Source organism: Cynocephalus volans, chromosome 10 (genome assembly GCF_027409185.1).
Source record: "Cynocephalus volans isolate mCynVol1 chromosome 10, mCynVol1.pri, whole genome shotgun sequence".
NCBI lineage: Eukaryota > Metazoa > Chordata > Mammalia > Dermoptera > Cynocephalidae > Cynocephalus > Cynocephalus volans.
Window position 1 is genome coordinate 75,898,104 of NC_084469.1, and position 12,144 is coordinate 75,910,247.

The following is a 12,144-nucleotide window of genomic DNA, read 5'->3' on the forward strand; positions in this document are numbered from 1 at the left end:
GAACGCACTCAGGTCTTCCAACCTGTGCGGCTCACCCTGCTGTAGTCAGCTGAAGGTAAACGCTGGAGTGAAGGGGCCAGAGATTCAAGCCTCTGACAAGGGAAGATGCCCACTCAGAGCATTTCAGAAACTCAATGGGGCTCCTAGCAATGGACGGCAACAAATCTCTGGGAGAATTCCTGGTGGAATTAGACACATCTGAGTTCCAGAGACAATTCTCGATATGCGCTGGCCGCCTGGGGTGAGCTTAGCAGGCTCTGACGCTGTGTGCAAAGTGACTCATGGGGTTATTCACCACGTCAGCTCAGGCTGCATGCGTGACCAAAGCAAAATGCCAGCTCCTTTCCAGATGCGGCCAGAGGTGGCCAGGCCAGATCCAGACTCCTCCTGCTATTGGCCTTTGGCTGAGATGCAGTAACCTTGGAAACCAAATACTCTCTGACCCACCCACACCAGGAAAGCAAGGAAAATGAGAAACACTTAAGGATGGTAACATCAGCAATATTAACAACAGATACCAGCAGCTCACGCTTGCTGCTCCCTACTGTGTTCCAGGCACTTTCAATGTGATGTCTCACTTGATTGTTACAACAACCTTAACATGCAAAGATTACTTCTATCTCCATTTTACAGATATGGAAACTGAGGCTCCAAACTAGCAAAGAACTGTGGCAGAGTCACATGGTATTCAGGGTCAAACCCACTCAGCTGCTCAGACTGTCAGTCTCCACTTTCTTCTCGGGGCTTTTTCTCAGGAAGCTCAGGGCTCTGCAGCATGAAGTGGGGGGCCCCAACGCTGCAAGACACACCCAGTCCCCTCTGAGCAGGAGATGGACCAGTAGACATGATTGCCTCCTACGTATCAAGCAGGGTACTGGGCAATGGACACCTGTGATTCCATTTATACAACCTAGAAACCCTCTGAGGTAGCAATTGCTACACCCATTTTCCAGAGGAGGAAATTGAGGCTTGGAGAAATTAAGTGACTTGACCAATCTCACCCAGCTTGTAAGTGATGGATCTGGGATTTAGGCCCAGGTCTGCCTGGGTCCAGAGCTCCATAGTTGTTCCCAACACACCCTGAAGGTTCTAGAACACTCCAGTCTAGATGAAGGTTATTAGTCTGAATAGGGTCAGGGTGGGTTGTTGTGAAACTGTGGATCAGGGACCAGCCGAGAAACCTGGTCTGTTGGTCACAGGCTGGGCCTACACTCCAGTCCCTGCTCCAGGCTGGACTTCTCTGAAATGGCCATATAACAACCTTTCTCCCCCTCCTCATTTCTTGCTTTCAATGTCTGCCCTTCTCTCTCTCAAACATAGAGAGGGCTGACCTGGCACCCAAAACCAGGCCTGTCTACAACTGACGGTAATGGTGGTGAATGGAGACAGGCAGTGGGGTGCTGAAAGTAACAAGTGCTATTTCTTAAGCACCTGTTATATGCCAAGCCACACACAAGTTTTTACATAATTATTCATTTAAAATGACCCCTGAGAGATAATCACCACTAATACCATTTCACAGATGAGGAAACCGAGGCTTAGAAAGTTCAAATGGTTTGTCCAAACTAGTAAGTATGAAGCTTGCCTTCAAACCTGGATCTGTCTGAGCCCCACTCTGCCTTATAGCGGACTGCTACTCCCCTTGGGAGCCTGGATCGGGCTGGAGGGACCACAGGGGTAGGATGTATTACACTGTTTAATAGGCCTGAAGACTGAAGTCAGTGGCCCAAGAGAACGGGGGGAGGAAAAAGTCAGGAGTCACAGCTCAAATCTTGGCACTGTGGTTTGCCACTGGCTACTTGATGCTCTTTTCTACATGGCCAAGGAAGGGAACGTGTAACGACAGCCAATTAACCAGGTGCCTCGCTTTGGCCAGTTTCTTAGCTCTAAACCTCTGGGTGGCACTGCCAACAGGTAGGTAAGTTGCCCAGTTTGAGATTCATATCCTCTCTGCTAGCTGGGAGTCACAGCAAAGGGACAGCAGGAGGGACGATGGCAGATCTGCTGGAGCCCGCGGCTCTTCTCTGTGAGGGTGTTTGACGTAGGCCAGGTGAAAACTGATCCAGGAGTCTCAATGATGGCGAAATGGCTGAGCATGAATGAAAATCAGAAAGCTGCCCAGTGGGGCCGGCCCCGTGGCTCACTCAGGAGAGCATGGCGCTGGTAGTGCCGAGGCCGTGGGTTCGGATCCTGTACGGAGATGGCCAGTGCACTCACTGGCTGAGCGTGGTGCGGACAACACCGTGCCAAGGGTTGTGCTCCCCTTACCAGTCAGAAAAAAAAAAAAAAAAAAAGCTGCCCAGTGGCCAGTGCCTTATTCCATGAGAGAGCATCAACCAGCTAGCTGGCTAGATGGCTCAAGCACCCTGGCAGAAAGAAACCAGGGCAGGGCTGAAGAGCCAGAAGGGGTTTCAGGGGTGACAGAAGTCAGTGGAGGATGCCTCTTTTGTAAACAGTCCTGCGGCAGCTTCTTGGAAACTGAGGCTGGTGGCAAATCTCCTAGAAGTGACTGCCCTGAAAGGCCTATAACTGCCACATTCGCATGGCCCCGCTACATCTCCACATGTGGCAGTACTAGCTGCCACAAGCCTTGCACAGTGCCTGGGAGTCTCAGGTGTCACAGCTCAGAATCCTGTCTTGGCTCTGCAATGCTCTGGCTGTGTAGGTGCTGGGCAGATGGGGGCAGACCTGGAAAAATACAGGCTGGGTATACCTCATGGTGCTCAGCTCCTGGGAGTCTCCAAAACCAGATGTATGTACACAAATGCACACCTGTGCATACCACACAAAGGAACACACCTCCTTCTGCACATCAACACACACACATAACCACACAAGGAAAAGAACTGCAAATGTGAAAGGGTCTCTGACCAGTGGCCTTTGGATAAATTTAGTAAGGAAAGCATTTGTCCCACCTCTTCCAGTCCAATTTATACTGCCAGACATCCCACCATTAGAGAAGACCCCACTGGTCACAGACGGGTTCTGGGATCCTCTGTGCAAACGCCAAGTCCTCAGGAAGAGAAGCCCTGTGGTCACTAAGTTTAGAGTGGGATGTGCTGGTGCAGCCCCCGGCAGGTGAGGAAGACCTTAGGAAGAGAGAGGGGAAGCCTGTGGGAGGGGGTGGAGGGAGCGTAGTCAGGGAGGGGCTGCAGGAAGGAGAGGAGGGTCCTCTGAGGTGTGATAGGACTAGCTTCCCAGTGTGCTCAGGGCAGGATTCCTCAAACTGAATTGTGGCCACACACTAATAGGAGTATATCCAAGAAGTAAAAATCCACAAAACTGTTCCCTTGGTGCCCGTGGCTCATCTATGGACCATCACCACCTACGGCTTTCACGAAAATCACAAGAAAACCTTGGTCCATGCCTGGAGTGGCCAGATTTGTCCCCCCTCTTACAACACCCTAAAGGCATGGTACATAGAGTGCAAGAGAGGGCAAGACATCAGTCAGGATACAGGGCTGCCTGCAGCAGACCCCAACACTTGCAGGGCTGGGACAGGAGCTCAGGTAGGAGGTCTACAGGCCTCATGTCGACATTTAAAGATGACAAAAAGAGCCACAACTTTGAAATAAAACATGATCTGTCTTCCTACTTTCACAAAGAGACCTCTGTAATGGTTCTATTATAAAGTTCAAGTTTGGAATCCTCAGCTCTTAGAGCTATGGGTTGGAATGTGGCAGCACAGGGAGCCCCGTTTGCCCTGCCCCCTTCTTTCCCACACAGCTCTATCCAGCCACGTGAGAGGCCTTGTGCACATACGCATGGACTCTTCCCCCCCCACCGTGTCTAAGCATCCCTCCCCTCGGACTTGGGGCTGTGCATGCCTGCAGCTCAGTCTACATTATGAATGATAGAGGGAACCAAGCGAGAAGCCCCCGCAGGCCTGGAAGGGGACTTGGAGCTGTTTGGGCAGGGAATTCCAGAGTCCGGGTACCTGGAATGTGGCATGTGCTTGTTGGGGGGCAGTGTTCTAGGTGGATAGGTCCGCTTGGCCCTGGCCCTGGTAAGAGGAGGGCAGAAGTGTGCTCTCTAAAGCACAGGCCCTAAGGCAGGCCCCTTGCCTGGATCTAAGGACGATCCTGGATCCCCCAGTCCTGCTATTTATGTCTATGTGACCTTGGGTCGATGTACCCTCTCTGAGCCTTAGCTCCACCTTTGAAAGTGAGGACAATAATACCATATCACTGGTTTGCTGTGATAATTAGAGATATTGGAGATGAAGGACGGTGCATTTTGTAGGGGCTCTGGAAATGGGATTCACGTCCTGTCCACACACACAAGAGCAGATGTGAAGCACCTTTGTCAACTTGAAACAGCTGGTAAAGCCTCACCCATGTGGCTGAGGGTGGCCAGGCTCTTCTTGGAGTGCAGGCATGAACGCCGGCTGGAGACTTACCAGTACAGGGCTTGGAGGCAGTCCCTTGGGCTCTTCATGTCCCTGTGCCAAGTGAGGCTGGCTTCTTCCCTTTGTGTCCAAACAAGAGGGCTGACCACAAGCAAGAGCAGGACAAAGGATGCCCCAGGCTACAGCCAGCCCCACGACCAAAAAGGGCTCCTGGTCGTACTGCCCATATCCCCCTCAGGATGAAGGGCTTGTTCCCCCTGCGCTGACAGTGCTCAGCCCTCAGCTGCCATTTAGGAATTCCCTCCACTGAAGAGACCCCTTGCCCAAGGTCACATTCCCTTCCCACAGTAGCTGGCATCTGATGACTGATCAACACCGGGGCATACGGTCCCAGCCCCCTCACCCCTACTTCGGACAAGTCTGAGGGGCCATCCCAGGTTCAGAGCTCCCCATGGGACCAGCTGAGGATTCGCCCAGCCTGCTTGGCAGCCCACCCTCCTCCTGGCCAGTGAGGCTGGCTTTGCTTCCCTAAATCTCTCCCTGCAGCCTCCACCTACTGCCTTCATTCTATCCTTCAGGTCCATCAGGGGCATGGAGAACAAAACAAACCAGTCTTCTCTAAAGCAATTCTTTGTGTGTTTGGTGTCAGATGCAGAGTGCCCCTCAAGGTCTTTGTCAGCCAAGTAGCTGGCTTCCTGTGGCCATTTCTATAGGAAAACACTCCATTCCTATCATAATCCAAGCCCAGATCATTCTAAGTTTGGCAACACAGACGCTGCTGGGTGTAGGATGGCTGAGCTGTGTGGTGCCAACTGGTGGCTTCTCCTCAAGACAGATCTCCTCACTGGGGCCCTCACTGTTGTGTGTGAGCCCTGGCCACTGGCCTTAGGGTCCCTGTAGCATCAGCCCAAGTGGGGTCTCTTCACTTCTTTCACTGCACTTCTCTGAGACCAGCCAGGAGCATCTACATAAGGCTTTACATAAGTTCCTGGTGTTATAAGAGGGAATTCTGTACAAAGGGATGATAACTGGCTTTTCTGGACCAACAAGGGCCCCTCACTTTCACCTTGGGTCCCTCCAGCTGACCCCTTGCCTTAGTTCTGAAACATGGGGACAGCCCAAGTGAGGAGACATTTCCGCTGCCCTGGTGGATTAAACCCAGCTCCTCTAGGAGGGCAATGGGAGTGGAATTCAGGGAAACTGGTGTTGGGGCTGCCCCTCCTGATGTGACAATTCTCCTGTGGCTGTCAACCTTGGAGCATCTGCACTTGATTTTTCCTAATAAAACTGACCTTATTAAAAGCTCCTGGAAGATGTTTCCCATCTCCTCCATCCTGGTCTCTTTAAGAGGAAAAAATTAGTGAGTGTTTGGGATGCTCAGAACTACATTATAGAGGGCAATATGACCCAGGAAAAACAGAGTAGGTCCTCACCTCCCTCATTTGGAATAAAACGCCTCCAATAACAGAATCTAAAACAACATTAATTATTAGGATATCTACAGTAGACTAAGAGCCCCCTAAAGGCGGGGATTGTCTTTTGCTTATCTCTATATTCCTGGAATATGACAGGCATTTAGTAAATGTTTTTTTGGTTAAATAAGTGGATCTCAGCAGTGACTCACATGGAAGATGCAGCTAATGAAAGCCCCAGGGCCTTTCTCTACTTGTGCTGTGGCCTAATCCTTACTCAGGCAGTTGGGTTTGGAACCACGGGGCAGAATGTAACATTTAGACCCTCCAGATCCTTTTGGCCAGCTTGGAGTAATAGGCCAAATCACGCTGGTGACCCCAGATCAAGGTCCCAGATGAGTGCCTCATTCCTGCAAAGGGTGTACGAACTCGTCAGCTGGAATGCCACACCAGCTGGCTGGTTCATTGTGCACCTGAGCTGAACAATCAGTGTCAGGCTCGGCAAGCTCAGGGTGTAGATGACCCCCTGCAGCCAGGCCAGATGTGAGAGCACTGACTTTGGAAACTCTTGACCTCTGTACCAGCTACCACCTGATGCTTGGTTTCAAGAATCTCTGATATTTTGGCCAAGAGGGTTCTCAAAGAGCTGTAGGTACCTGAGAGCCTGACCTTACTTGGGGAAGGAAGGGAAGTCCATTGGGAACTCAGAACCACAGCATCTCATGGGACATCCATGCAGAAAAGTTAATCTCTATTTTCCAGGTAAAGAATCTACAGTGTGACAAGGTTAGGCTGTCAGGATATGGAGCAAAGCCCTCCTCTTGATTCCTGGATCTTCCTACCAAGCAAGGGCCCCAGACACAAGTGGGACTACTTTCCAGACTTATTTCCCTTTACCAATTTCCTCTTAGGATAAACTCTGCTCTCTTCAGAATCAGGACCCCTGACCCACTCCTGCATGTAGCATGCAGTCAATATCATTGAACAATTGTAACAACCACATTTATCAAGCCTCTATTAGGTGACACTGTTTCAAGTACTTTACATATATTATCTCTGATGTCATCCCACCCTGGAGGAAGGTTATGCAGTTATTCTCCTTTTCTGCACAAGGAAACTGAGGCTCAGATCAGAGACGGCGAGTGACTTGTCCAAGGCCACATTTCTAGCAAACGTCAGACTCAGATTCAAACCAGAGCCTGTCTGAACCTAAATGCCATAGTCTCTCCACAATGCACAACTCAGAGCTGTCCACGGGATGTGTCTCGAACAGAAGCAGCCATGTGCAAAGGATAATTCACAGTGGCTTCTCTGTGGCAGGGAGGCAGGCATGAGCACCCAGTTGATCTTCCCTCTCTTCTCTAGGGACCAGCATAGACCAAGAGCACAGGTGCAGAGGGAAAACCTAGAACCCTGGAAACAGCCCCACTGCCTGGCATTGCCTCCCTATTGAGACTAGTTGTTTGAGAAGGTTCTGAATAAAGCCTTTGAATTTCCGAGAGTAGATTTCCCCTCCAAGGCCTCCTGCAAACCGTGCATCCCGGCAGCTAGCCTTTGGGAAAGTATTCAGACAGGCTGATCTTTCCCAGTAATTCATTCAGAAAATATTAGCCAGGGGCCTAAACTATTGGCACCTTCATCAACTCTAAACATCCTCCAATCTGGACCAGCGTGAATAGTTGAACTTGGAGAGGTTACTATGTTAATACTGGCACCAGAAGAGCACACACACTGAGTGTTATTAGATAATAGGGCGGGTGAGTCCTGGCTTGTGTATAGCCCTGAGCCAGGGCATTGGAGAGGGATGAATCTCAGTGGGTCATCTAAGCTCATAATGGGGAACTCGAGGCTCAGAGAGGGGCTGTGCCATGCCCAAGGTCACACAGTGAGTGGCAGAGTTGAGATTCAACCTTGGGTCTTCTGACTGCTTTTACAATTGCAGGATATACCTGCCTGCCCACTTGCCCATCTCTGGGGCTGACTTCAGAATTACTGGATGAGAGCTGATCCACAGGGAGAAGCCAGGAGGTCTCAGCAAAAAAGATAAGGCCCAGAGGGGGCCAGCTCAGCAACCCCCGGAGAGGTGAGGGTTAAGTTAATAAAGGAGCATCTTCATACTCTGAGATGGGGGCTGTACTGCTCTCCCATGCCAGTCGTGGACATCCTAACCAGAAATGGAAATTCACTGGTATAACATCAGCCTGGCATTCAAGGCCTCCACAGCCCAGCCCTAACTTGCCTCTCCAAACTTTCTCTCCTGGCTTGCACTTCAGCCAGCCTGTGCTCTGATTATCTGAGATGATTCCACATACATTCCTGCCCCAGGTGCAAAGGTGGAATATCTCCTCTCTTCCCACGGCTTGTCATGCCCTCCCATCCAGAGCAATGCTAACCACAGCTCACCTCCTAAGTCTTTCCTAACCCCTCCTCAGGCCTTTAGAGCATTTGTCACCTCTCCCATCCATTTCCTACCTCATCATAACAATGTTAATAAAAAGAAGCAGCCACCTTTACTTAGCCAAGGTCTTCACAACAACAATCTGAGCCCTAATTTCCATTTGACAGATGAGGAAACTGAGAATGGACAGTTGCCGAAGTCACACAGCTAGCACAGAGCTCAGGACTCCATGGCTAAGACTCCTAATGTTGAGGCTGTCAGCCCACGGCCAGCACATGCTTTTGCTTTATTCGTTACTGCTGGGTGTTTCTGTTGTTGTTTCTGGATATGGCAGTAGGTCTCTGGGGACTTGGACAATTTCATTAATTCATTTATTCAGTGGAAGTTTGTTGGGTACCTTCTACCACATCCCTAGGATCTAGGCCTTATCTTGGGTATTAGAAATACAGGGATGAAAAAGCCACAGTCTCTGCCCTCAACGTCACCTAGCCTGTTTGGGAGATAGACCCACAAAGACAAATTACCAAACAACTTGGGATGGGCTATAAAAAGGGCTAGCAAGCCAAGGAGAGGGAGTTTCTGGCCAGCTTCACCTAAAAATTGGAACCTGTGACAAATTTATTGCATTTTGTGTCTGAGACACCTGGCCTATCACCCCGCTACAGCACATGCTCTCGGTCCGTTTTGGTAGCAATGGCCAAGTATGCACACAGTGTCAATGAAAGCCCTAGAATATCCATCTAGCTGACATGTCAAATTGACCATCTGGGGTGCTTGTAGTTCCACAAAGACATATGACAATGGAAAGGACTTATAGCATCATGAAATGAAGACCTCGGGTTACTGAAGCTTCTGGCAGGCAGAAGTGCTGGTTCATACATCTAAGTGACCCCACAGAGCCTCACACTGAGCCTCACACCAAGAGGAACCAGATAAACACTGCTGATTAATGATAGAGCCTTCCACTGTCTAGGGACAAGCAGCCTCAGATGGTCACTGAGGATAAGCTGATGGCATGTCCTGAGACTCTCTGTCTGTCTTCCATTCATCATCTATCTCCCTGCCTGCTAAAAATATACTGAATCCATATTTTCTCCCTCTCCTTGGGGCCAAAGGGCCAGAATGCTTGAAGCTGCCTAGAACCCCTTGAGAAGCTGCATCAGCCAAAGCTGGAAAAGTCTCCCCTCCGGGTGATGTCTCCCTTTTCTTGCTTTTCTCTCTCTGCCCACGGCCACCCTGGGGAAAGGCACAAGTGTTGAGCCTGCCGAGTAGCGAGCATCCCAGGGATCAGGCTCCAGACCCCAGATGCTTCTGAAGCTCAGGACTGCTGTCCCAGCTACCTTGTCTCAGAGCATCTGACAGTGACAGACCTGTCTCAGGAGAAGAGCATGGACACAAACCCTCATCTGTCGCTCCAACCTTGGGTTAGCTTTCTAGAGGGAGAACCAAATGCTTCCTCATGCACCATCCTCTGCTCAGAGCCACCTGCTCCCTTTGGTGCCTCCCCCCCCCCCCACTTCTTTACAAATATCAAGCACTGCCTGTCCCAAAGCAAGTGTCCAAATTACACATGGAAGCAAAGAGCTGCGAGTCCTAGACCCTGTAGGACAAGGTCATGAGATTTCCCTTTACCCAGCTCCAAACCCTCATCCTCCTTCCCTCTGACTTCCATTAAGTCCTGAGCTAGAGCTACTATCAGGCAGGGCTGCCCAGTGGATAGAGATTCTAGAGCTGCCCCCCTTCACCCCATTTCTTCCTCTAGAGGTCATTTTCCCAGGCTCTCTGTAGGGTACCCTTGAGCTCATCCCAGCAAAAGTGGCAGGACTGGGGTGGTTTGGGCACCTCAGGGAGGAGCTAGGACCTTAGGGCACAGCATCCTGACTCCTGGGCTGCTTCCCCCAGACCTCTACCTGATCCTCCCCTTGACTGGGCTGTGGGTGATGTCTAGGCTCTCATTGCAGGGCAGGTGAGTAACCCAGCAAGAAGAAGAGGAGGGAAACTGGCTGCCCCAATGGAGTCTTCTCCAGGCCCCTCTCCCACTTCACTCTGCAACGTGGCCAGGGCCTGAGGAGGTAGAGGCTACACCCCAACCACCCAGGATTACCACTTCAAGGCCCAGGCCAGCTGTTGGCACCTACTCACCGCATCCCAGCAAAGAAAACCGCTAACAGGATTGGCGTTCTCTCTGATACTGGCTTTCTCTTTGTGTGTCTCTGTTCCAGTGTTTCTATCCCCAACAGTGCAGGGCCTCCCCAGGGGCCTTCAACGAACCCAAGTCCTCTATTCCCTCCTGGCCCAGGGGTCCCTGCCCCAAACCTCAGAGTGATGGATTTAGGGTCATCGTGTGCCTGGTGGTCACATCCCACGCACTTCTGGTGCCCCTTTAGGAGCACTCCAGATCTCCACCACCCTTCCTGCAGACCATCAAAAGGTCGGGGTTTCTCACCCAACCTGGTGCCCCAGATTCTGTCCTTCCTTCCATGCACCTATCACTGTCCAGGGTCATGCCTCAATTTCCCTCCTCCACTGCACTCCTTTTGTCTGTGAGCCCTGTCCAGCCCCTTTCTGCGCCTCTGACTTGCCCGTGTGTCCCCTCGTTTTCCTCTACTGTGAATCGCAGCTCCTCTCCCGTCCACCTCTGCGGACAGGTAGCCTCCCAAGTCCAAGACCCCGGCCCCACGGGCGCTCACCGCCGCCATTCTTGTAGCAAAGGTAGGGGAAACGCCACACGTTGGCCAGGTCCACCGCGAAGCCGACCACCGACAGCAGGAAGTCGATCTTCTTGCCCCAGGTCTCCCGAGGCTGCGCGTCGCCACCGCGGGGCGCCAGGAGGCACTGGACGCCGTTGCGCTCTTTTACCACCAGCAGGTCCGCAGCTTTGCGCGCTCGCATGGGCTGCTCGGACCCCGGGTCCGCCCCGTTGTTCTCGGGCTGCACCTGCGGGTTCATCCGCGCCAGAAGCATGGGTGCAGCTGGCGAGAGGAACTTCAGCGGTACTGGGAGCACGCCGAGGCTCTGTTTGGACAAAAGGAAAAGAGGTGGTCACCGGGCCATTCCTCCCTGCCTGCGCCTCCTGTGACCACCCGAGAGCGCCAGGGATACCTAGAGCAGCGCGCGCTGAGCGGACGCAGGGTTGCCAGAAAAGGGCGCGCGTCTGTTGGAAATATTTGGAAACAGAGGTTGTGGCGCGCCTCCCTGGGATGGAACTCAGAGCTGGAGACCGCCTCTAACCGCCCTGTGGGTCCGACTGAAGACCCCGCCGCGCTCTCCCTCGTGCGTCCGCTCTCTCCTGCCCCCAAACGGCGGGGTTTGGACACGTAGGGGCTGAGTTTCCCCAGGGCCGTGACAAGGCGCGGTGCAGCTTGCTGTCCCCTCCCCAGCTCGGGTCTGCGCCACTTGCAGTAGCCCCGGAGGCTTCCCGGACACTTCCACTTCCACACTTCAAACTCGCTGGCACTCTAGCTCGCGCGGCTCGGCCTGGGCCTCCCGGCACACCTAGCCAGGTCCCGCGCGCAGGGCGCACTCACGTGTCCCGCAGCGAGGGGATCCCGGGTGACGTGCGCCCAGCCGGCCCCCGACCGGCCTCGCCTCGGCAGCTCTGCGCGAGTTGGGGCTGGGCTCCGCCGCGTGGCGCTCGGGCGCGGCCGGGGGAACGCGGGAGGCGCGGGGCAGCCGGCGGGGCGCGGGCTGGCTGGTTCTGGCCGCGCCGGGCAGGAGCCGGGCTGGTAATGTAGCCTGCGCCCCAGGTAACGCGCCGATTGCATTAACCCAGCGCCCGGCCCGCTCGTCTGGAGCCTGTTAGCGCTAATGGAGACTGACAGCGCGGCCGGGGATGGGCAGGGGCGGGGGCGCGGCGCGGGCTCGGGGGCGGCAGGAGCCCGGCTCCCGGCGACTCGGGGACCCGAACGCGCACTCCCTTTCTGTCCTGCTCCAGGGTACCTTACATCGCTCCCAAGGACACCGGGCTCTGACCTCCGACCACGGAA

The 12,144-nt window shown here is 53.1% G+C and overlaps 1 protein-coding gene across 2 annotated transcripts in view; it reads right to left on the reverse strand.

The window, feature by feature from the left end:
* SLC6A2 (solute carrier family 6 member 2) overlaps positions 1 to 11,122 on the reverse strand; it is a 45,421-nt gene extending 34,299 nt beyond the window's left edge. For both annotated transcript variants that reach the window (XM_063110851.1, XM_063110852.1), the window contains exon 1: positions 10,849 to 11,122. In XM_063110851.1, coding sequence (XP_062966921.1) covers positions 10,849 to 11,122 — 274 coding nt within the window. The remainder of the gene's footprint in view (positions 1 to 10,848) is intronic.
* Between the last annotated feature and the right edge of the window lie 1,022 nt (positions 11,123 to 12,144).